The sequence below is a fragment of the Callospermophilus lateralis genome, chromosome 1, assembly GCF_048772815.1.
Source record: "Callospermophilus lateralis isolate mCalLat2 chromosome 1, mCalLat2.hap1, whole genome shotgun sequence".
Classification (NCBI taxonomy): Eukaryota; Metazoa; Chordata; class Mammalia; order Rodentia; family Sciuridae; genus Callospermophilus; species Callospermophilus lateralis.
In genome coordinates this window covers 127,592,789-127,617,777 of record NC_135305.1, presented here as the reverse complement: position 1 = coordinate 127,617,777, position 24,989 = coordinate 127,592,789, and the positions used below count along the sequence as shown (strand labels likewise).

Below are 24,989 nucleotides of genomic sequence, written 5' to 3'. Positions count from 1 at the left end.
GTGGCCCTGGTATGGTTGGTGGCCTGAGTCATGCTGGTGTTCCTTCGAGTTGCTCACACTTACCTCATAGACCCACAGGTGGTCTGGGCCGTGTCTGCAGAAAGGGAATGTGTTCCTGGGTGAGGGGATGTAACCTGGCATAGCTGGGTGCCCGTGAGCCAGGCTTGAGCACGGCCATGTGCAAGGCAGCTTGGTCCAAGACAAGGTACAACAAGAGCCCCGTGAGCAGCTGCGCCTCCTGGAAAGGCCTCTAGACACCTGGTCAAGACTACAGTGAGGCTCTGTTTAAATCCACTACTTATGAGTAACCACCATAACCTTGGGAAGAGGCACCCAAGGGAAGAGGCACCATAACCTTGTCCACCTCTGCTGTCACCTTTGGTTACCCCCCACTTGGCCACCACTTCCCTGGCCTCTTGCTCCCCAGCTGCACTCCCTTTCCTTCATTTCCCTTTAAAAAAGACAGGAAGAAACCCTCCATTGGCCTCGGCAGGCTCCTGATGATCTGACACTGGGACCCTCCCACAACCCCTCAGCCGGCCACCTCCTGCCTCCCAACTTGCTGAGCCCCTTCCCTCTGGCCTTTACCCCAGCACCTGTTGGCCCACACTTTCGGAGCGTTTCCCAGGTGATGGCCTGCCCCTCTTCAAACACCCTTCTTCTGGGGCAATCATCCCTCCCACCTGACTTGGAGCAGCTGCATTCTCCAAGTACTCTGACTGTGAGTACATCTGTGTACCCCCTCCCCATGGTCCCATCTGGCCACTCTCAAGAGACACGGGCAGGATGAGAAACGAAGGTGGATGCCCGAGGTCCCCCGCTGGCAACAACAGGAAGGGCTCGCCATTCACAGGCCTGAAGGGACAAGAGAAACAGGATTTTTAGAGATAAGAGATGCCGTGTCCCTCATGGTGGGCACTGCAACCATGAAGTAGCCTCACTGAGGCCCCATTCTGACAGCCCACTGCCCCACCACGGTGACTACTTCAGAGGGCCCAGAAAGGCCAAGGTGGACTTGAATGTAGCCTGTCCCACCCTCAGAAGAGCCACAGCAGCAGACAAAGTGGCCCAGCACGACCTGTCAAGTCACTGGCTGGCACACATCTGTGCAGACACAGGACGGTCCCAGGAAGGCAGGCTTCAAATAAACAATGGTTCGGCTGTGGAACCTCAGGTGGCCCATGCCATCCATCCACTCCTGGGGAAGAAACTAAGTCAGCACGCGGCGGGGACAGCTACAGGCCAGCGTCCAACTGGGCACAGCCACAGCAGGCAAGCTGTGGAGCCAGTCCCGGCTTCCAACGAGGCGTGGATGAAGACGTGGTGTGCACCCAGAGCCTTACCCACCACCCTGGCGTCCAACAAGGCATGGATGAAGATGTGGTGTGCACCCAGAGCCTTACCTACCACCTGGGTCTGCAGGAGAGTAGGTGGGCTGGAAGGGCTCCCATCAAGCAAACCAGCCAGATTAGAAAGACAAGCATCCCAAGTTTCCTCTCATAAGTGGAATCTAAAACAAGACCCCAAGTTGGGGGGGACTGTTGGGAGGGAAGGGGCGGGAGGACCAGAGGGACAGTCAGAGCATAAAGGCCCAGTTTTGACAGAAGTCATGAGACACGCAAAGAAGCCTCAGAGCAGGACCCATGCTCAGAACAGAAGCCAGGGCAGGAAAACTGTGCCGTATCCCCAGCTTTTCATGTGATGTCCTAGACATGAACAAAAGATTGTGACAACATTAAACAATTTTCATCAATAACATTTTAAATGATCAGTTCACATTGCCCTGCACAATAATGACAAGAGGTAACAGTGTTAGAAGAACAATTTATTAATGGACATACAACAAAATACCTCCCAAAAATCTTTCCAGGAATCATAAGACAGAGGTTGAGTATTTCTTTTAGCTCCCGAGAACTTCTTAAATGTAAACACAAGGTATTTTTTTAAATGATTAAAAAGTTAATCTGCAAATGTATTTTTAAAACTCTGATTCCAAATAGGGACAGGAGACCTAAGCATGTAAATGTGTCCCCTAAAAAGGACTTAAACATCCAAAGTACAAACCAAAGAGCATGTGCACAACCCCAGGAGCCCGCCCGCCGCCAGAAGACATGGCCGAGGCAGGAGGGAGGCGAGGGCTGAGGCTGCTCAGAGGGACAGGGCGCAAGAGTGGAGAGGTGTCCAGAGTGGACTTGGGACACCCCCACACAGGGGTGGCAGCACCTCCAGCCGGGTACGCCTCTGGCCTCGTCATAGATAGGGTGTCTCCTGCGGCAGCTACCCCAAGACCAGTACAGAGTAGAGCCAGAATCCCAAGGCACCTGGGTGCTAGGAGGTCTGCGGTGAGGAAAGACAGAAGCCAGAGCCCGAGCTGGACGGTGTGTGCAGGTGAACAGGGAGCTCCCTGCTGGGCAATCAGGGACAGCACTCACACTTGGTGACGAAATCAGCACGTCTATCTCAGGTCAGACCCAACAACGCCAAGGGATAGTCAGGGCTCATCTGCTCTCAGAGCATGAAGCTGCCCAGATGCTGGGCATCTTCGTGTGCCCAGGACTGGCTCCTACCTCAATAGCTGTCCATTCACCCACTCAGCCATCCTACTCAAACATTAATAAGCAAGAAAACTGTTTAAGCATCATAGTTTTAAACAGTTTTCTTTGAAAATTAACTTGGAGAGTTCCACAGACTATCAGGTACTTAAGAGCATTTAAGGCCAGGCGTGGTGACGTACCCTTTTGATCCCAGCAACTCAGGAGGCTAATGCAGGATGACTACAAGTTTGAGACCAGCCTCAGCAACTTAACAAGGCCCTACGCAACTCAGCAAGACCCTGACTCAAAATACAAAGGACTGGAGATGTGGCTCAGTGGTAAAGCACCCCTGACACTTTAAGTGGGCGGGGGAGGCTTTAAGTGATTTATACATTTATGATTTGTATATTTATATTTATGAGAATTTCTCAATGTCTAGGAATAATCTCTTTTGAGTTTTGAGAGTGGCTAAATTTCAGTCACATCACTGTCTTAAATTCAGACACCATCAATGCAGTAAGGGAAACACAATAATGAACAAAGAAGAGACCACTGTCTTTACAATGCAGTAACTAATAATTTATTCCCGTGAGTCCTGGAACAGGTAGAAAGCTAACTACACAGTCCGACTTTCCTGGAGGGCAGCAGGCGCATCACACTCCCCAAGTCAAGACCCACAGAAGGCACCTGAGAGGCAGGAAGGCTCTGATGCCAGCATTTGCTGTGGTGACAGCAACTCAGCGCACGGCCATTCAAAGATGGCCCCAGATTATGACGCTTCCAATTTCCTTCATGTGGGAATATTTAGCATATAAAAATGCGGTAAATGAAGATGTTAAATATATATTAAACATTTAAAATTACAGAAATCTTACAAAACAACTCTGTGATAATAAAAATTATTTCTGTAAACAGGACATCAACACATATAGTACAAAAAGCCTCTTAATTAATATACGTTACCTGGGAGAAGGGGGGAATAATCTAACGCTTCGTAACATGGAGTAACCCTAATTAAACTTGACCTGCATTCTCAACACTGCATATCTTAAGAATTGAAATTGTCAATAATTCCTTATTTCAAGGCCACTGAAGCAAGCATCACACTGTCAACTCTGCGGTGTACCATCTGGAGCCCAAGGCTGTGTGGCCTGCGTCACACCCTTGGGCGCAGGTGTTTTCAGCACACGACGTCCCACTGTGCCTGTCTCCTGGCTTCACCAGGAAGAAGCCAGCACCCAGCACAGTGCAGGGTCTGAGAGTCACTCAGAGCAGAGAGGAGGCAGACTTTGTTGAAGACGTGCTCAGTCTCCAAGGATAAACAGCTCCTGGGATGTGGTTGCTATGACAATGTTGTTGCTAGGATAATTCCAAGGATCACAAGCAAAATAATTACACAAATAATAATGAACATCATTTTCTGTAAGATAAAAAAAAACATTAATTTGCAATATATCAAACAAATCAACAGTGTCATCTCCTAACAAAATCCTGATATTTGGGATAGTTTAAAATAAAAGACCATTATTAAGAATCCCTACAGATCAGAGAAAAGTAGGGAACAAGGAAAACTCCACAGTCAAAGTATTAAGTTGGGGACATGTGCTTATTAGACTCAACCAATTATTAATTTAAAATATGTGCTATTAAAGCAACCACTTGCCTCTGGAGGGGAATGGTGTAGTGCGGCTACCTGTGTGCAATAATATGTCCTTTCCTTTGAAAATACTTTCCTATGATTAAAATAAATTCCAGAACTGCTGTTAATTGGATATATCATACATCTTTTTAAAAGCTTGAATCAATTTATTTCTCATTGACTAAAAAAATCCCATTTACCCTGTTTTTCGTCTAAGCATATGCGTGTGTAAGAGATCAACCAGACACTGACTCGGTCCTCCACAGGGAGCTCTGGGCCAAGGACCTGTGGACACCAGATTCCTTTGGATTTGGTGCCCCATGTCCGCAAGGCGTGGATTTTCTGACAGTGTTGTACCCCGTCGTCCCCCACGTCTCACTGTGAGCTCCGGCCGGCACCCTCCTTGTGCACCTCTTGCCCTGGCCTCCCATCCTTCCTCCACAGCCATTTGTCCTGCGCCTCAGGACCTGTGACTGTCTCTGCCTGGAGCCGCCCTGGGAGCCCCCTGCTCTTGCCCAGCCTGGCCCTCTCCTGCAATTCTGCAGCTGGTGCCACACAGGTGTGCACTTCCCTGCTACATCTGGCTTGCAGAACAGTGGCTTTCAGGGAGCAGGAATTCAGGTGTACGCCTGCACCCCACGTCCATGTATTTAACAGCCATCTCATCTAAGCTGGTGCAGGGCCGGCTCTGCTGCCAATGGTACCTAAACCTCAGGGCCCATCTCTTCCCGTGTAAGGCGAGTGTCTCTTGTGGGCTGTAGAGCTCTCAGGATCAGGCAGCTCCACAGAGAGACCTGGGCCTGCCCATCCCACAGGGCAGGCAGGTGGAGTGCCTAGACTCTAGCAAGGCATTGACAGGATTTGCTTGAGGGTGAAAGAAAAAAAGGAAATGCTTTTTTCAAAAGCATAATTAATGTCATCAATCCACCTTCATGTCCAAAACTACATACATGAAGGAGGTCAGTTTGTGCTCCTTCTTATTTATAGGCACCAGGCAAAATGGCCAGCTGGCCTGAGGTACAAGTTCAGCCCCACTCCCAGGGGGGCCACGCCAAAAGAACCTTCTTTTACTCAATAACAACACTCAGAAGCATCCATGAAAAGCAGTACATCTCAGTGGGCCCAAACAAGAAACTGCAACTTTAGCACAACCACATTCAACTATCAAGGGGCTAAAAAAATAGAATTATGAAGCTATTAAAAATACCATTATTTTAACATATGCCATTTTTCAACAAAGCCAAGAGGAAAGCATTAGGAAAGAAAGACACATAGAAATAGGCCGAGTCCTCCCACATCTAGAAAACAAATGCTGACAAGAGCAGCAGCCAGTGCACACTGTTGGACACTCAGCAGGGCCTCTGGGCCTGCGCACCTGTCAGACCCAGACTGCAAAAGCTTCTCATCCTCTCACTGCAGCGCAGCTTGATGCTCCCAGAAAGCAGACCTCAGGGCCGAGGTGCCAAGTGAGGACCCCGGCTCAAACCCCAGCACCACCAGGGGGAAACAAGCAAGGAGTCAGACTGACAAGCAGGAGGGAACTGGGCAGGACAGGATCCCTTTCTGTCCTGACCTTAAACAAACAGAAACAAGGCACCAAGAGACCGAGTGTCTGAGCCGCCTTCGCATTCCCAGCACCGCATCCCCATGCCCAGCGCCCTGACGCTCCAGTCACAGTCACCGAGCTCTTGCAGAGGAGTGATGGGAATGCCCAGGCTAACACACCAGGCAAGAAGGGAAACTCCAAGTGCAGAAGGAGCCCTGCAGGCACGGGGAAGGAACTCAGTGAACAAGACGATGGCACTTTGGGGAAACCAGATCTCTACACTGACTCCTTGAAGAACGGCCATGCGTGTGATTCAACTCCTGCAGCTCCAACAGAGACCTGGAAACACACCTGCCAAGCGGAGAGGCTGGTGGAGGACAACCACTTCCAGTCAATGTTCTCCTAACTCCAGCTCCAACCTCCAATTCCACAATAAAATGAGTTTGTGCGTCTGACAAAGTGATTTTCAGTTGTTGACGTTATTCTAAAAGTAATGACTTAAGAGCTAGATTACAACGTTAAATGTTAGTTCTTAATGAAGGGTCATCTTCATTGGCACAGCTGTGGCCTTCACTGAAGGCCCCTGAGCTGGAGTGAGAGGGTCCCAGCACCACAGGAGGTGGGCCTGCATGGGCCTGGGCAGCTGCCCACATGCACATGGTGGCAGTGCTCAGGGCCAGGCAGTGGCAATCCCTGAGCGAGGGAGGGAAGGAGGAGTCAGTGGGTTAGTTACTTACTGCTGCCCTGTCGGGGGCAAGCGCCAGCATCAGCTACACCGTCACTTGCCAACTGATAAGCCAATGATTAGAGCAAGTATGGCGACCACAGCCACTGCCACAGCAGCAATTATCCACTTTTTCTGTCAAAGAAAAGCGATTGGTTATCCCATGGTTGGCTGCACATCCCCACGTTAAAGATGCACGTCCCTGGAGACGGGATGGTCCTCAGAACTAATCTTACACTCTGTGTTGCAGGACATCGGCTGACTCCTGCTAGGTAATTTTCGGTTCTCAAGAGTGACGTGATTTACAAGATCAGGCTGCTCAGAGACCAAATGATCAGTCACTCGAGGACACTGGGTACCTCAATGGGGTGCCGTATAACCCCATGGCTTCCGTACATTTCTGACAGACAGAAGTAGGTGATTTTCTGTGTGTACAAAGCCACACAGCCAGTCCCGGGCACTGGGAGCAGGCACCCTGCCTGGGAAGCCCTGCCTTGTCTTGTCTTGCCTGTGTTGTAGGCAGTACGTCATCGCTGCTTCCAACACACCACAGGGACATGACCATCCACAGACACTGCCTAAGCTCGGGCACTGTGCAGCCCCCGGGGTAGCCCTGGATGTCAGCAGATGACATGCTCAGCAGCAGGAAGGACAGAGCAGAGCATGGAGCAGCTGGGGGTGAAGGCAGCAGGCTGGGCAGCTTTGGCTATCAGGCGTTTCACCCAACAGACAGGGGCGATGTTGGAGCCATGCCTGGCACACAGGTGACCCGCTGAGCCCGGCAGCACACAGTCCGACTTCTCCGCAGCGTGAGGAAGCGTGTGCCACAACCCCCACCCTTCCTATCTGTGAGCCAAGCTGCCCACGGACACCTCCCTGAAGGGGCAGGCTCGAGTCGTGGAGACAGGGAGGAAAGTCAAGGTCGACTGTGTGCCCAGAACTAGTGGGGCACTTTATACCTGGACCTCCCCCTCAGTCCATGTTAAGAGTCGGTGTCTTAAAGAAGGGTGACACAGAATCTAAGGAACACACTCAGCCAAGCAGGCAGGGGTGCCAGGCTGTGCCTCTGCGGTTGCCTCTGCACACTGCACACACTCCAGCCGACCCCACTGAAGACAGCCTCTGTGGACAGCCCACGGAGATGCCCCAGCCCACACTGAGCACATGGCCTCTGAGGGTGGGTGGCACTGAGAAGCCAAACAGCCCTCCGAGAAGGTGAGCGTGACAAACACCCCACGCAGACTGGTGCTCCATGCTGGGAGAGGAACAGGCAGCCCGGCCAGCACACACCACGGGCGGTTTCTGGACCCCAGTGGGAGTCAACTGCAGTTTCGGGGTTCCTTGGAAGAGCTTGTTCACTATACATGAGGTGACACTCCTAAGATCCAGGCAAAGATGTCGAAACTCACTGACAAGCTTACATGCTCCTCAGCATCTCTCTGGATGCAGCCAAATGTGGAAATCCATACCCACTCGAGGGGCAGGCCTGCAGAGCCCTGAGCTAGCTAGCAGCTTTCAACTATGCTCTGGGAACACCCATCCCAAGCAAGAGGGCACCTGTCTTTGAGGGCACCACAAAAGATGCCAGGCCCACAGTCTCAGCTCATTCTCTTCTTTCCTCCAACCATTATCAAATAATCTGAGTGAGGAATAAAATGTTTACTGCATAAAACATGTAACCAACAACTCCCGAACTCCCAATCCCATCAGTTAGCTCCCTTCAAATAACACCCGGGAAACAGAACTCAGGGACTGAAGCCTGTGCTCCCTGACACAGGTCAGTGGTGGCTCCATCCTGTGAAGAGCTCCTGTAACTGAGAACAGCATGGCCCACACTCCGCTTACCTGCTGTGCTTTAAGACTGTGCTAATGATCACCAGCTTTCAACCAGATATCTAGGTAAGGGATTGTGCTCCTGGCTCCCTTTCCAGCAGACTTACGTGACTGCATCCCAACTTGGACCCAAGCCAGAGAGAGCCACCTCGGTGGTCAGAGACCAAACTCACCCTTCTGGCTTTGCTGTGGTATTTAAGGGCTTTCTTGGTCTCCTCTTTAGCGTGCTCCACATAGTCTGCAGCATTCGTCACGTTTTTCTCTATGTTGTTGATCATTTCGCCCTTAAAACACAAAGTTTCAACCTTAGAAGACGTTTTCAAAATGACTCACCTATGTTTCTTCAGAGAGCCACCAAACAGTCTTGACACAGACACGATGTGCATGAGATGGATGTCATGTCCGCATATGTAAGGAAAGTGAGAGGGAGGACACCGTGAATATGCAAAGCGAAGCCATCCCAACTCGATCGCATTCAAAACCAACCAAGGGAGCAGCAGAGCTGGCGACCAAGGCACGGGCAGGCACCGGGCAGGCCCGGCAGTGAGCCCCACAGACAGCAGGATGGGAGGGGGAGCTCTGGGTCACACAATGCTTTACCACTAGCCTAACAATCCTCACAAGGCCAGCAACTTTCCAATAGGCGGGAGCCCACTGCTAGTCCTTGGAAACACCAGGAAGCTAACCACAGCTGTGTCTGACATTCTTGACTGAATGAATGAACACACACACAGTCTGACCCCATAGGGGCCACACAGGCCAGGGGGATGCGTTACCTGGGTGCTGTCCTCCAGGAGACACCCTGCAGCAGAGACGAGCCAAGTGCTGAGGAGGAGGGAAGGCGACTCACCACCCACACGTCAGCCCCCAGAAGCCCTGAGGCGCACCTGGACTGGAGCACGCAGCACAGCCCCAACAGCCCCATGGGGCGAGAAGCTCTGCTAGCGGTGCGCGAGGCACTGCGCCCGCACAGGACAGTGACAGTGACAGCCTGGGGTGTCCTGGAGTATCTACAGCTATAAAGATTAAACTACTGTTCTTACTGTATCATGTACTCCCTGAAATAAGACCCCAGCCGCCACCAGACCCCTCTCTAGTTCTTGAGCCCTGCCTGAGCGGCAAGGGGTCTGCCCCAAATCAGAAGGGTACCTCTGCCCACCCATCCCTGGCTGTGGGTTTCTTGTGGCAAATGCCCGGTACTGCAGTTTTCCACACAACTTTTTATAATAAAACTCCTCAAAATAAACAGGGCTCTTTAAAAGGCTGGTGAAGCGCATGGGAATGACCTGTGTGTTTAAATGGTTCCCCACCCTGTCTTAGCAATCCAGGTGGTCACAGAAATGACCCAGTGTCAGCCTTCTTGGAAGCATGCATCCTCCAAAACACTCTCAGGAAGGGAGGAGACGCTGCTCAGAAGGGCTGGTGGGAGGCTCCAGCCTCACCTGGGGGCAACTGCCCCAGGCAGGGCTCTGAAGGCCACTGGGCAGTCCAGACTCATCCCAGGCACATGGCTACACGAAGTGTCACCTGCCGTGATGGCACCTCTCTCCAGTGCTCCCAGGGGGTCTTCCCACCCTCCTCCACTCTCTGCCTGCACGCAGGCAGACCAAATGCTGTGGGTACAAGCCTATCTGCACCGTGGCCTGCATCCCCCTGATGCTTACTCCTGCAGACACTCCCCGTGGTCACTGGGATGTGGCTCTCAGAGGAGACTTGAAAGTCTATGTGTTCAGAAAGGAGAATCCACATTCCTGGAGCTCACGATTTAATCAGACTGGTATATTTCCTTCCTTTGGAAACACTGTTCTATGTAGCTGTGCTCATGCCATGTGTGTTTATATAAAAATTTATATTTACACATATAAATGGATATATACATAAAAATTTAGTATCCCCCTTAACCTTAATTTTTTTAAATTTTACAAAAACATTTGCATATTTCATTAAAAATTCTCTACAAGCAGAAAGTCTCTGATGCCTCTGGCTGTCTAAACGGCTGACTGGGACACGAGCACACCATAACTCAATTTACTAGACAAGCTCCCTGCTGTTGGAATCTTGAGCTGTACCCAGCATTTCAGCATAACACTTTTTTTAATTTTTTACTTGTTGATGGGCCTTTATTTTATGTATGTATATATGGTGCTGAGAATTGAACCTAGTGCCTCACCCATGCTAGGCAAGCTCTCTACCTCTGAGCCCCAAACCCAGCCCCAGCCCTCAGTCACACTTAACATTATAATTAACTTTTGAATTTTGAGATTAGCTCCAAAATCATGTCTGTTCTGCGTAAGAGTGGGCTCAAAGGTGAGACCTGGCATGAGGCACCTGGTTAGAGGAGGTGCCAGATTACCTGGGTCTCCACAAACATGGCCATGTCCATAAACATCTCGTGCAGCTCCCGGATGCTGGTCTCCAGCTTCATGATGTCCTTATGGCGTGACTCAATCTCATTCAGAGCTTGTCTAGTAATTTGTGAATCCGATATAATCTTTAAAAACAAAAATAAGAATATGAATGAGTTCCCAACTAGTCTGGAAGTCACAGAGAGGAAAACCCATGTGGGTAAGGATGGGGGCAGCTGCCGGACTCACATCCGAGGTGAAGATGGACGGCTTTCCACTCTCCAGCATCTCCTCCAGCTCCTCGTCTGTGGTGGTCCTCCCGGCTGAGAGGCAACAATGGAGACCACGCTCAGAGTGTGGCGTCATTCAGAGACAAGGCTTTCAGCCTGAAGTCTAAACCCTGACTGAGGCACCAATGCTTTGGACAGCTTTTCTACCTCCCCATGCGCCTTCCTAGGCAGCTGTTAACAGTGCCACCGGAAGAATCAGAAGCATGGGGCAACTGTGTCAGGGCAGGGTCATGCAGCCGACTGTCCTGCCACACAGTACTAGTCCTGTGGAGAGGACAGCAGGGGTTCCTACAAAGGGGGCGGAGCTAGCACAGCAGGTCAAATGGAGGAGCAAACTGTGAGAGGCCCATCTCCCATCCACAGGGTGGGAGGGGCTGCAGGACAGAAATACTTAAACACATAATGAGTGAAGTTTCCGAATTAGATTAAAACTTTTGAAATTTCAATAATCAGAAAATAAAGTACACTTGCTTAGAATTTTTTTGGTGTAAATAAATGACAGGTTTGATTGATTCAAGCACCAGGGAGCGCGAGGAGAGGCTTTTAGTTTTTATGACATTGGTGACAACAGAGATGGAATTAGTAGTTTGGAGTGAAAGTACTTTGCAGTGAGGCCTCAAGGAAAGAGGAGGGTTTTTTTTTTTCTTTTTCTGTTTTTTTTTTTTTGTGTGGTGCTGGGGCTTGAACCCAGGGCCTTGTGAATGCGAGGCAGGCGCTCTACCAGCTGAGCTACGGCCCGAGCCCAAGGAAGCATTTTCAACAGTTTTTCTTACTCACTTATTTCCAACTGGCGCTGTATGCGTCCTTTGCTTCGCTCCCGAAACAAAGTCTGAGCTTCGTTGTACTCTGTCATGACTTCCACAAATTTTCTAGACAGTACAGAATGCTAAGAACATGAAAAAAAAAAAAAAAAATCAATGAACATACAATTAATATATAAAATGATTAAAATTAACATATAGCATATAATAAAACCATTATTCTATTAAATGGTCTGTGAAAACCTTATAGTTCAGAAACTCATACTATTTATGCTACTCCTTCAAATGGGAAGTAAGAATAGCCAAGCGGTGCCCTGTAACAGAACCTATGCAGGCACCACGTGCACCACCCTAACTTTCATAAACAACTCCACTGTCCACACGTGTCCACCATGCTTCACAGAGGTCGCAACTCCCGGTCACAGGCCTTACTAATGCAGAGCAAGGCTGAGGGCAAGCAGGCTGGCCAGAGCTCATGAGCTGCAGCACCACTGCAGGGAGGGCTCTGCACTCTGGTTCCTCTCTGCACAGCGTGGATCCACTGAAGCCAAGACCACACCACTGACAGAGCTCTGCTCACAGAAGAGAAGCCCACTGAGGGCTGAAAACACTTCTCCACACGGAAAAGATGTCACTGATAAATGACACTACACTTTCACACAAAAATGTCTTGAGGATAAAAATGACAGTAAAGACAGAATTAGTTTGAATTTGAAAGTAAAATAACTGGGCTGGGGATGTGGCTCAAGCGGTAGCACGCTCGCCTGGCATGCGTGCGGCCCGGGTTCTATCCTCAGCACTACATACAGACAAAGATGTTGTGTCCGCCAAGAACTGAAAAATACATATTAAAATTCTCTCTCTCTCTCCCTCTTTCTCACTCTCTCTCACTCTTTCTTTAAAAAAAAAAAAAAGAAAGTAAAATAACTTACTCTAGGCTGGGCATGGGACTCAGTGGTAGCGAGCTTTCCTGGCATGTGCAAGGTCCTGGGTCCAACCCCCAGTGCCACACACAAAAATGTTCTACTCTTCACTACTTCAATCTAAGTGAGGCTGAAAATCAAACCTGGGTTTTTCGTATCCGAAGATCCACAGATGTTCGATTCCCGCTTTCATCCTGATCAAAACTTTGCTCAATGGCTAGGAACAAACAGGACAGAGTTATTTTTTAAATTTAAAAAACTGAAATATTTTGAGCCTAATCGCAACTGTTTTTTTCTTACTCTTTGAAACATATCTTCTCTTAAAACTAGAATAGGCTGTCTTTTAAAATAATCCCCTGGAAAGACTGTCCATCAAGAGAGATTGTTTTACTACTCTTAGTAAATATGTATGCATGTGTGTGTGCGCTATCCATGTGCACAGAAAGACAACCATACATCTCAAAGACAGTTGCCATGGAGTGGGAAGGAGAAATAAGGCTGGAAGAGGCATGGGGGAAGCCGAATTCTTTAAATACGTTTTGTTTTATAGAAATGACATAAATACTTCACATAATTATAAAACAAAATTAAATGTTTTAAAAAGCAATCTCTGGTTGGGCATGGTGGTGCACACTTATAATCCCACTGACTCAGGAGGTTGAGGCAGGAGGATCATGATTTTGAGGCCAGCCTCAGCAATTTAGTGAGACCCTAAGCAACTCAGCAAGACCCTTTCTCAAAATAAAAAATGAAAGGGTTGGGGTTGTGGCTCAGTGCCAGAGCACCTGCTTAGCATGTGTGAGGCACTGGGTTCAATCCTTAGCACCACATATAAATAAATAAAATAAAGGTCCATTGACAATTAAAATATTTTAATTAAAAATTAAAAATAAAAAGGGCTGGGGATATAGTTCAGTGGTCAAGCACCCAGGGGTTCAATCCCCAGTGCCACACACACAAAAAAAATTGCAATCTCCATAATTAAAAGAAAAATGAGACAAACCTAACTATAGATCAAGTTATTTAGCGACATCATCACACAGAAAAGACCTATTCAAAGTGACTTAAAACCCAGGAATTTGACTGTATAGCTCATTAAGATATATGAAGGGACAAACAAGTGACCAAAAAATTAAACCACTGCCAGGCATGGTGGTATACACCAGCAATCCCAGCTACTTGGGAGGCTGAGGCAGGAGGCTCACAAATGCAAGCCAGCCTCAGCAACTTGTGGTATTACCCTGTCTCAAAAATTAAAAAAAAAAAAAAAAAAAAATTTAAACAGGGTTGGGGATGTAGCTCAGTGGTAAAGTACCCCAGGATTCAATCCCTGGCACTATCAAAAACAATCAAAACAAAAAGTACTGAGGCCGGAGCTCTGTGGTAGGACACTAGCCTATCATGTGCAAGGCCCTGTGTTCCATCCACAGCACCACAAAATTTAACAACTGACTGTCTTAGGTACTCACACTCTTTTTTTTAATTAATTTTTTTTATTTATACATGACAGCAGAATGCTTTACAATTCATGTTACACAAATAGAGCACAATTTTTTCATATCTCTGGTTGTATATAAAGTATGTTCATACCATTTGTGCCTTCATAACATGTGTTTTGGATAATGATGTCCATCACATTTCACCATCATCATTTCTAAGCCCCTGCCCCCTCTTACTCCCTGCCCTATCTAGAGTTCGTCTATTCCTCCCATGCTCCCCCTCCATATCCCACTGTGACTCAGCCTCTTATATCAGAGAAAACATTCGGCATTTGGTTTTGGGGATTGGCTAACTTCACTTAGCATTATATTCTCCAACGCTATCCATTGACCTGCAAATGCCATGGTTTTATTGGTACTCACACTCTTGATGGCAAGTGAGTGTGGTTAGTGTGCTCCTGTGAGTTGCTCCATGTGTACCACGGGACAGAGTAAATGTGTGATCACATGAGTGTCGCAGAACCATGATTTGGGGCACAGATGAATAGAGACAAAGATGTACTATCCCCAAGATGATGTGAAAATCCTTCTGAATTCTTAACATGAACTATCAGTAAGAAATCATGATTTGGGCTGGGGATGTGGTTCAAGCGGTAGCGCGCTCGCCTGGCATGCGTGCGGCCCGGGTTCAATCCTCATCACCACATACAAACAAAGATGTTGTATCTGCCAATAACTAAAAAAAATAAATTAAAAAAAAAAAAGAAAGAAATCATGATTTATCAAAAAAAAAGGAGGTGCCGGGGCTGGGGCTCAGCAGCAGCACACTTGCCTGGCATGTGTGAGGCACTGGGTTCAATTCTCAGTACCACATATACATAAACAAAATAAAGGTCTATCAATAATTAAAATAAATACACACACACACACACACATACACACATTAAAAAAAAAAAAAAAAAAAAAAAAAAAGGAAGCTCCGTTCACTGCAAAGACCCAGAAGAAGGGGCCAAGCCACTGGCGTATCCAGCAGTGCTAGCCCCACCGGCTGGCCCTGGCTCCTGAGTATCGCTCTCAGCTCACTGAATGGCACAGTCACCCCAGGAGCAGGGCTGGTCCCGGTCAGGCACGGCAGGCACACATCTGCTGCAACGCATCTTTCTCCAGACCAGGAAAAGGCAGCCTCTGTTTGATCCTGCCCAAGCCTGGAGGCAGCAGCATCCACGGCTGTAACACTGAGTGTCACAGTGGCTGCTGTCCTCAGACACCTGCAGTGTGGCCGGGAAGGCCATTAAACAACAGCATAACAATGCTAAGTGCTTCTGCCCCTGGCCATGAGTCAGTGCATCCAAATACACACAGATGCTCTAAAGAGGTCACAATTTTAATTAAAAACTGTGAGGCAGAGGGGCTGGGGTTGTGGCTTGGCAGTAGAACACTCACCCAGCACGTAGGAAGTGCTGGGTTCGATCCTCAGCACCACATAAAAATAGATAAATAAAATACATGTATTGTGTCCAACTACAACTAAAAAATATTTTTTTAAAAAGTATTTTAAAAAACTGTAAGGAAGAGAAAAGCAATAGTTCACATTCCCACCATCCATAATCATTCGTAAGACTGCATTTAAACTTAGGGGCCAGGGCTGGGGCTCAGTGTAGAGTGCTTGCCCAGCATGTGTGAGGCCCTGGGTTCGATTTTCAGCACCACATACAAATAAATAGAATAAAGGTCTATTTACAACTAAAATAAATATTTTTTAAAATAAATAAATAAATAAACAAACTTACACTTTAACTTGGCTCGAATTCTGTTAGCAGTTTTCTTGATTTCTTTGTTCAGATCTTCAAGCTCGTCTTTTATTTCTTTAAAAATGTAAAAGAAGGCACTAAGCTATAAAATTCGACAAAACTAATGTCCAATCAATTTACACAAAACAATCTCTGTGGCAGAGCTTCTTTTTCCTTGAGAAGACCCACACCTTCAGGGCTGGAGACACAGCTCAGTTGGCAGAGTGCTTGCCTCAAATGCTCAAGGCCTTGGGTTCCCCAGCACCAAAACAAAACAAAAAACCTACACCTTCAATGGCGGTTCCCCAAGGATGGCCCACGGCTCAGCTGCCTTCAAGTCAGACCACAGGGCTCGGTCACCACACAGCCCTCAGTACCGGAGCCTTTTCCACCAGAACCTGGGAGGGGGCACGATTCCAACCCCCGCCCATGACCTGATGAAACAGGTGGCAGAGACACTGCTGCCTCCCCCTGCAGGGCAGTAGCCAGGCACTGTGCCTGCCCCTCCTCAGGTCCTCGGTGTCCCCACTGCCCTGAGGCAGGCCTGGCTCCTAGAGCCTCAGGAGCAGACCAGGGGCCTGGTTCTTCTCTGTGAAGGTCCTGTGCCAGCAGCTGGCTGACAATCAAACAATTCCCAACAGTGACTGAGAGCGCCACAGGCCTGCAACTGGGAGGCTCACCCCAGAGGCCAGTCCTGGTACAGTCTGATGGAAGAGCAGAAAGACACACAGAGCGGGCAGAACTTAACAGACAGCAAGGGAGGGTAGGAGAGTTAGCCGAAAGGCCAAGGCCACCTTCAGGAGGAGGATCCTGCGGGAGGCAACAGAGGCTCTGCAGGCTCCCAACACAGCAAGAAGACCTCAGGCAGCACAGCAGCCCAAGACCAGGAGCCCTGGCCCCGGCTGAAGTGACCCTCTGTGGAGGTGACCAAAGACAGGCCAGGCTGCAGAGTTTCTGGTTTCTTCCACAAGCAGTAATCAGCACTGAAGTTTTCAAAGCAAAGGAAGAGTTCCACAAAGCTACACTTTAGAAAGGTTATCTGTTACTAGATTAAACCAGAAAAACTCAGAGACTAAAGCACAGAGACCATCTTGCCCATGGCCTCCTCTGTGAACACCTTTCCAGAGGCCCCAGGGGTGCTCCTCCATACTGCCCAACCCGCATCTGAAATGCATGGGGTGTTTCTGGTCCTCACAAAGACTGGAGAAGCTACTCGCATCCGGAACCAGGAATGGCACTAGATGGTACCACTCAAAAAGAACTGACCTGCACACCTTCCAGAGGGACATGGCATTCACACAGGAATCCACTGTGCATTAAGGAATACTTTCATTTGTATAATTCCAGCACACAGTAGATCTTCAGGAGTCCAGTACTGTGAGACTGGAGGGAAGGCTGACCTCTGGAGATGTCAGCAAGAGCTATTCTGACTACTCTTGAGAACCACATGAGAAGACTACTATTGCTGTCTGTACGGCAGCACCCAGGAGCCTGCCTGTCCCCTGGGTCTGTGGACAGCTGGAGACTCAACTCTCCCACTTCCTCTCTCCCTCCTGCTTGACCTGGCAGGAACCAGGGCCACTTGTTTCTTTGGGAACAAAGGACAAGAAGGGGACAGGAGCCCTTTGCTAAGGCACCATCCTGAACTCCTTCTCCTAGGACTCATTACTGGGGTAAGGGGGTAACTGTACTTTGCTTTTTTAAAAAATTGTTTTCAGTTGTAGATGGACACAATGTCTTTGTTTCATTTATTTATTTATTTAATGTGGTGCTGAGGATGGAACCCAGTTCCTCACGCATGTGAGGCAAGTGCTCAACCACTGAGCTACAATCCCAGCCCCGTACTTTGCTTTTTAGAGACCTAGTAAGCCTCTGGACATGGCTTCCAACTCTGGGGTTCACACCCGGTCACACAGCAGACTAAAAGCAGCAGTTTTACCTAAAGCCCAAAAGGAACTGCTCTGAAATATCAATAGCTCTGAATTCATTCAGAAAACAGTTATATCTGCTCTTAGTGGCCAAAAAAAAAAAAAAAAAAAAAAAAAGCTTTGGAGGCAACATTACTCAAAAGAATATCTGGTCTTTATACACATGAAGTCTCCCTAAGAACTGAGCAGAGTAGTGACAAACACCACATACAAAGTAACCTGGGCACAAGTGTCAGACCAAGCAAGGCCACACAGGCATCTGTGTGGCAGGACCCCCCAGTCACTGCTGCGCTGAGGACGCCAAACTTTCCAAGAGGAGACATCCACAAAGCAGCCCACAGATGTGCGTGGCCACAGAGTGTGTGTCACCGACCATCTAAGTCCTTGGCTGGGCTCCAGGAGCACATATGGGAAACATTCTATTAAGTCAGAAACAGGACACCTACTGAGCCCACAACATCATTTTATAAGACACGCGAAATCTTAAAATTAAAAAATGTATTCTCTTTTGATTTAAAACCAAATTCTTATTTTTCTAGTGCACAGATACTAAATAATCTAACAAAAAGCATATCTGCTTTTAGCTTTTTTTTTTTAACAATTTTGCCCCATAATGGCAACTGGATTCTGGCTTGTGGCCATGGCTCGCTCAGATCTGAGTTTACCTTAACGGTCGTCCACACACAGATCCAGGGGATGTTACACCGCCAACAACCCTAGCTACCTAAACTCACTTGCTCGCAGCTGTCTGCAGCAGACACTGCGCACACACCTCACAGGAGCTTTCCCACAGACCCCAAGCCCCTCTCAGCCTGTCTTGTCCTTCCACGGGCTCTGACAAGTAAAGGCCATTTCCAGACCCACCTCCTACTAACTGGCATGAACACAAAATTCTGTCATTCTTGTCCAAAAGTGGCAAGACATGGACTTCAGGTCAAATCACCATTCTGCAATGTCATTTCAATGTTGTTTTGGATCTCACACCAGTGGTCCTCCCTGGGTGGACACTGGGCCACTCGGAGATTTGGGGATACTGTGTGGAGGCATAGGCACTGGAGTTCATGCAAGCACCTCGCTCCACCAACTGTGACGCTAGAGCTGAGGCCTGTGCTGTAGGCAGCAGGAGAGAAAGCAGAGACAGACAGACAGGCTTTCTTACAACCAACAACTCACTTCCTTCTGGGTTTGGAGCAGAAAGAATGATGCTGTGGTTTTTCTTCACATCTTCCACATACTGAGCTACTTTGGCTATGCCATTCCTGATCTCCTCCACCTAGGGGAGACACAAAGAGGATCACCTGGGGCGAGCGCAAACTTTCTATCACTTTCCATTACCTAAAAAAGGAGGAATAGAGGGGAAATAGTTGAATAAATACTACATAAAGAAATAAGAACCTTTCCTATTCTCCGTGATATCATTAAAAACAGAGCGAGAAAGGTACCATATCCCTGCTTTTTAAGATGAGCGTCGATACTCACCAGCAAACTCCGCAGACTATCGAGCCCCAGGCATCACTGTGGGTAGTGCCAACACCAGCCCAGCCCTCGTCGGGAGGGGTGCACCCTGCAGAGTGCCTACAGGAATGTCCTTCTGGGCGTGGCTACGGCTCATGTGGCCAGCCTTTTCTGTTCATTACCTTTGATCTCTAAGTGGACTAAGCTGGTCAACATTCATTTAAAACCTAATGTCCTCATTGTAAGACCTTTCCAGGCTCCACAACGGCCCTCCAGATCAATCCCAGGATCTGTGAACGTTACTTCATTCAGCAAACCACCCTTTACCCATGTGACTTTGAGATGGGAGATTGTCCTGAGTCATCCAGGCTGGCCCTGGACAGGGTCACAATGTTCTCAGGAAGAAGAGGATGGCGAGCTGGCTATGGCTACAGGAAGAACAGATGACCACTGAGGTAGGAGGCACATCTACTGGAAAACAGTCGTAACAGCCCATTACACATGGTGGGCCATGTCCACATGCCACTCCTGGCACGGGGAACATGTCCCTTTACATGGCAAAGGGACTGAGTTGGGAGATTATCCTGGATTATCTGGGCCATCCAATGTAACCACAAGAGGCCTTCCACACAGAACATCAGGAGGAGACAGGATGATGGGATCAGGCTGACAGGTGTGCTGGGAGGGCAGAAGAAAGGGCTGCGGGTAGGCCAGGACTTCAGGCACCTCGAGGGCAGGAGAGGAAAAGACAGGGCATGCTCTCCTGCAGCCTCTGCTGCACAGTCCTGGCCATACCTTCGCTTCAGCCTGTGTGACTGCTGCAGAACGCTGGACTTTGGAGCTGGAGCTGTAGAACAATAAATCTGTGCTCTTTTAAGCTCTCAGGTTTGTAGTGACTTGTTACAGCAGCAATACAAAAATATTATGCACTAATTTAACATATTTTATGGGAAAAAATATTTTCCCAAAAATAAAATCAGTGAAAGTAGCAGCAGTGATTGACTTTTTTTGGTAGATCTATTTCTAGTCTGGTGGAAGGCTTGCGGAACACAAGCCTCTTGTGTTCAATGTGTGCCTCTGAACACTGCCTCTGTACCTCAGTGGAACAGCAGGAATGAGGGTGGACACAACACTGTGGTATTACTATGAAGGTAGGTCTGACCACAGGGCCTCCTGAGGGGGCCTCGGGACCCTAGACTGCACTTGGAAAGTCAGAGTATTAACAGTCCAGCACACGATTTTGCATTTTAAGAGCAGCTGTTCCTCCAGGCCAGGTGGGCTTACACAGTGTCTGCATGACAGCATGCACTTTGCACTTATTACTTATATCATGTAAAAAATGTTATGATTAAAACTCTTTAAAATGTTTCTATGTCATCATGAAGGCTATCACATTTCAGGGTGCATTTGCAAGTACGCTTTCTAAAGTAACTTCAGAGTTATGCAGCCACGGCACATAGAGAAGCAAAGGGAAGATTCCAGCCCTGGAGAGTTCTGTGACACACCCCAAGGGGCTCCAAAGGAAAGGGAACCGAGGCTGAGAGCTCCGTCCTGGGAGGAAGGCACCTTGGTGGCAGTGCCAGCTCCAACCCCATGTATGAGTCCTCCACACAGGGTCTCTCTATTATAATCATCCTCTCAAAAAGGACATCCCTGCCACTCGAGAGCACCGTGTCAGTCTTAACCACACACTGGTCATCCACAAAACCCTGTCTTCTGCAGCATTCTATGTTTTGCTTAAGATCTAAATGATATTTTCTATAAGTGAGCTTGCACTGACAAATATCAATTGTTTCTCTATTTGTCTAAGAAGTCATTTCACAGAAATAATCTGCGAAACAAAGCTACTATTTAACAAATGGAAGCTTAAGCTTATGTTGGAAACTGAAGGAATTCAATCCCTCTCCACTGTCCCAAAGCATGAGTGAACTGCTTTTCCGGCATCCCTGAGGGAAATAGCAAAAATGAATTCTGACCAGATCAGCAAAACTTATAGCCTGATGGCATCCAGTGAATGGCTACGCATCACCTTTCCTACTGTGTTCAACACCACTGAATGCTAAGGGAGTCTCTAAAACAAGACATTCTTACAAAGAGCTGAGCACCCAGGGAAAGATGTTGGAAACATCGTAATTGACAGAGTGGCAGAGAGACCCAAGGCAATCAAGAGTTATTTTCAAGAAATGAAGTCAGCAATCCAGTCTCTTAATTTCTTCCTATAGTTCTTATATCTAACAATTTATTCTTATGTTTTTCCCATTAGGTAAAATTTAGAACTAACAAATACTTGAAAACCAGTGAGCAGACTTAGACAATCAAGAATTCTGGTTGAATCAGAGAAACCATTAACTTTTTGTATATTTTTGTTTTTGCAACGCTGGGGACTGAACTCAACTCTCTGTATGTTTTTATTAACACATTACGTATTTTGAAACCCATGTATTGATTGACCACTTTGTTTTAGGAGTTAACTGCAAATACTTGACCAAAGTCTGCCTAATCAACATAAATCCTGGAAATGAAGCTTCCACCCTGAAAAAATTCACTGAACATTTCTTTTCCTCATGACTAACTAAGCATTTGTATTATGACTGAGTTTTGAAAATTTGCAATTATGCAACACTAGATCAAAATATTAAACCTGTTATAATCCTTGAAGCAGCAGTGGGGGAAGAGCACGCCTTGTGGGCTAGAGGGACGTGGTTCCCAAGGGTCTGGGTACTCACACCTGAGGCATGGCCAAGTGGCCACTATCAGATCAGAGCTTCCACAATGGCCCTTCTGACAATCTTCCATAGTCTAAACGCCAGTCACTAGATCACTTACAATCTTTCTTCTAAGAGTCTTGTATGTAAGCAAATATAGTTTTCCATCAGATCTTAAAAACATACCAAATGTTCCCTTCTAGCCCCAGAGAACTCTATGGGGATCTATGTGGCTGTGGAGGACACAGAGTGACTGCTGGTGTGTGCCATGCTTGCTGAGTTCAGCTCAACCTCTGCAGCTAGGACTTCTGCTTTCCAAAGGACTAAGGAGCCCTCAGGCCCTGTGAGAACTTTTAACAATTTATTAAAGGGTCTGGCTGGTCTCCTGAGGGCGCTGGGAATGGCAGGAAGTACTGTCTGGCACCATGAGCTCCGACTGAGAGACAAGTGTGGGCACAGTGGGCAGTGTCATGGCCCCACTCTGCCCAGGGCACAGATCCCCCCGCCTGGGGAGGAGTCCAGCTGCTCGCTACAGCAGCCTCACCTGCTATGCACACCCACCCTCACACCAGCTGTGAGCACAACCACCACTTCAACCTTCTCAATACCAACTAGCATCTTGATAGTTGTAAAAATCCAAAGAACTTTCGAGTGCAAACAATAATTTTTTAAAAATACAGTCATGCACCGCTCAACAATGGGACCAAATTAAGGGCTGTTCCTTTCGTGAGCATAATGAAGCGTACCTGACAAATCAGCACAGCCTGTGGGTCCACCATCAAACCTACGGTCTCCTTTGTCCAGGATATTCATGCAGTGTGTGACTGCACTCACTTTAATATCATCTCAAACATGGCAAGATTATCGCTACATCAGCATAACTGTGTTTAAAGAAAAAGGCTATGGCTAAGTTTCATCAAATGCTTTTACCTGGTGGAAGAAATCATCCATAAAATGGTCCTTTTCAACAACAACAGTCGTCTCTCCATCGTCATTTTTCCTACACTAAAATGAGAAACATAAAATGTAAAAATCAGATTTTTAAAAATTCTTACATAAGCACAAATAGTGAATTGAAATACAAAGCAATTCAGGACCCGAAAGAGTTTGACTCACCACAGCACCAAAGTAACAAACTAGCAAAGTATCGCTACCCAGGACCATTTAATTCTGCAACTCTTTCAATATAACAGATTACAGTGGAAGTGAGGCGGGAAACATAGAAGCTCTGGAGAAAAACAAAGGCTATGTTCCTCAGTACTGAGCAATCTAGTCAATGTAACTCAAACTAGTTTTAGATTCAAGAAGTGAAACTGTACTGCATATTTATATTTTCATAGAGTATAAAAACACTGACATCAGCTCTGGAGGCTGAGGCACAGAATCACAAGTTCAAAGCCAGCTTCAGCAAAAGTGAGGCACTGAGCAACTCAGTGAGACCCTGCCTCTAAATAAAATACAACATAGGGCTGGGGATTCAGCTCAGTGGTTGAGTGTCTTTGAGTTCAATCCCAGTACAAAAAAAAAAAAAAAATTGACATCACTAGTTAACTTTCCTAGAATACAAAATAATCTTCCAAGAACCAACAGCATAAGCTGGTGTTCCTCCCTCTCTCTGAGCCATGTATCACGGTTAATGATAGGAAAACTTAAACAAAGAAAGACAAATTAAGGAAGACGGTACCAAGTAACACTGGGAAGAAGAAAGCCGCTGTAGCAAGTACTACCGAGAGCAAGAACAACCCTGCTCGCGAGAGCCAGTTTCAGAGGCCCCTAAGAACACACTAGAAGATGCCTAAGGCTCACCCGGGGGGGCTCTCAAGCAGGGTGGGCTGGTCACAGTGCGCATGCTGACCCACCCAGCAGCCCCCTCAGCCAGACTGTCCAGCACTGTATCTGAACAAGTGGCAGGGGACGTTGAGGCCATCATAGCATGGACCCGCCCGAAGCCACCATTCCCAGAAGTCAAAAGCAACCAACAGCCAAAAGTCCAAGAGAGCAAGAAAGCTTGTGGCCAAGTTCAGGGAGAGGCAACGAACAACACAGAACTGGAGTCTACACCACACAACGCTGGTTCTAGCCTTGCCATGCAGCACCTCCATCGGAGTCTGGCCTGTAGAAGGACGGGGCCGGGGGGGGGGGGGGGGGCCCACAGGCCCCCTGAGTCAGCCCAGTTCCAACCTCACAGACCCTGAGTTGGCAACGAATCTCAGGAATTTTCACAAACTGAAGATTACCCACTGAGCAGCCTAAAACATAACTGTTGCTCTACCTCCTAGGACAGTTTTAGGAAAGAAAAAAAAATCCTACCAACATTTAGCTAAGAAAAATTTGCAAAACTTAAAAAATGTGTTAGGAAAGTGCAAAACATCCTTCTTTCTGTATTATTCAGAACCCTCAGAACCCTCACAGGGGCAAAATCGATTGGCCTAAAAATCGTTAATAGTCTCTTCCCATCTGTCAGCACCCATCCCAGGCTGCCTGTGTAGATAAGACAGTTCTTAGCTCAGGGGAAGGGAAGCAGCCTGTGCTCCGAGATAACAGGACACAGAAGGCACAAACACTCCCTCACCAGGCATCATTCTGACACCACGGCCAGAAGAGGAGAGGCAGCCGCTGCCACAGAGGATTACCGCAGAAAGGCGCAGGGCCTCTCGGGTGTGGGCACCTGTACGCTTTCAGCTGGCTTGTGGGCACCCTTTGTGAGTGGCTTTTTGGGAAGTGTCCTGGCCACGCTGGGTCACCACTCTGCTCCCCTTGACGCGGATGTGGAGAAAGACGGCTGGAGCCCAGGAGAAGTGCTGAGAGTTCTCTCTGTGCAACCAACAGGCCAAGGACCAGCACCCCAGCAAGGGGACCAGATTTGGAACAGAATTGCTGCTGATGTCGCTAGTTAAAGATGGGGTCATTCTGGAACAGGGTGGGACATGAGAAGGAAGACAAATGGCCAGGTGAGAGGGAGGCACAGGTTGGAGTGAGGCAAATACAAGCCATGGAATGCTGAGGACTGTGACACCCGTCTCCAGTCTCCAAGACACGGGGGATCTGCCATGGCTCCCGAGGTGCCCACACTTGGA

At 47.9% G+C, this 24,989-nt stretch overlaps 1 protein-coding gene across 3 annotated transcripts in view; it reads right to left on the bottom strand.

Annotated features, from left to right (window-relative positions):
- Positions 1–1,846: 1,846 nt before the first annotated feature.
- Positions 1,847–24,989, bottom strand: part of Stx2 (syntaxin 2) — a 32,253-nt gene continuing 9,110 nt past the window's right edge. The window contains exons 2-11 of one of the 3 annotated variants that reach the window (XM_076838834.2): positions 22,843–22,917; positions 18,926–19,025; positions 15,825–15,899; positions 12,739–12,812; positions 11,689–11,797; positions 10,871–10,944; positions 10,630–10,767; positions 8,450–8,560; positions 6,457–6,578; positions 3,871–3,954 (exon numbers count right to left, since the gene is read on the bottom strand). In XM_076838834.2, the coding sequence (XP_076694949.1) occupies positions 6,498–6,578; positions 8,450–8,560; positions 10,630–10,767; positions 10,871–10,944; positions 11,689–11,797; positions 12,739–12,812; positions 15,825–15,899; positions 18,926–19,025; positions 22,843–22,917 (837 nt within the window). In that variant the 3' untranslated portion in view covers positions 3,871–3,954; positions 6,457–6,497. Of the gene's footprint in view, positions 3,955–6,456; positions 6,579–8,449; positions 8,561–9,052; positions 9,102–10,629; positions 10,768–10,870; positions 10,945–11,688; positions 11,798–12,738; positions 12,813–15,824; positions 15,900–18,925; positions 19,026–22,842; positions 22,918–24,989 lie in introns of those variants that run through there. The other 2 variants (XM_076838843.2, XM_076838852.2) reach the window with 2 other exon arrangements.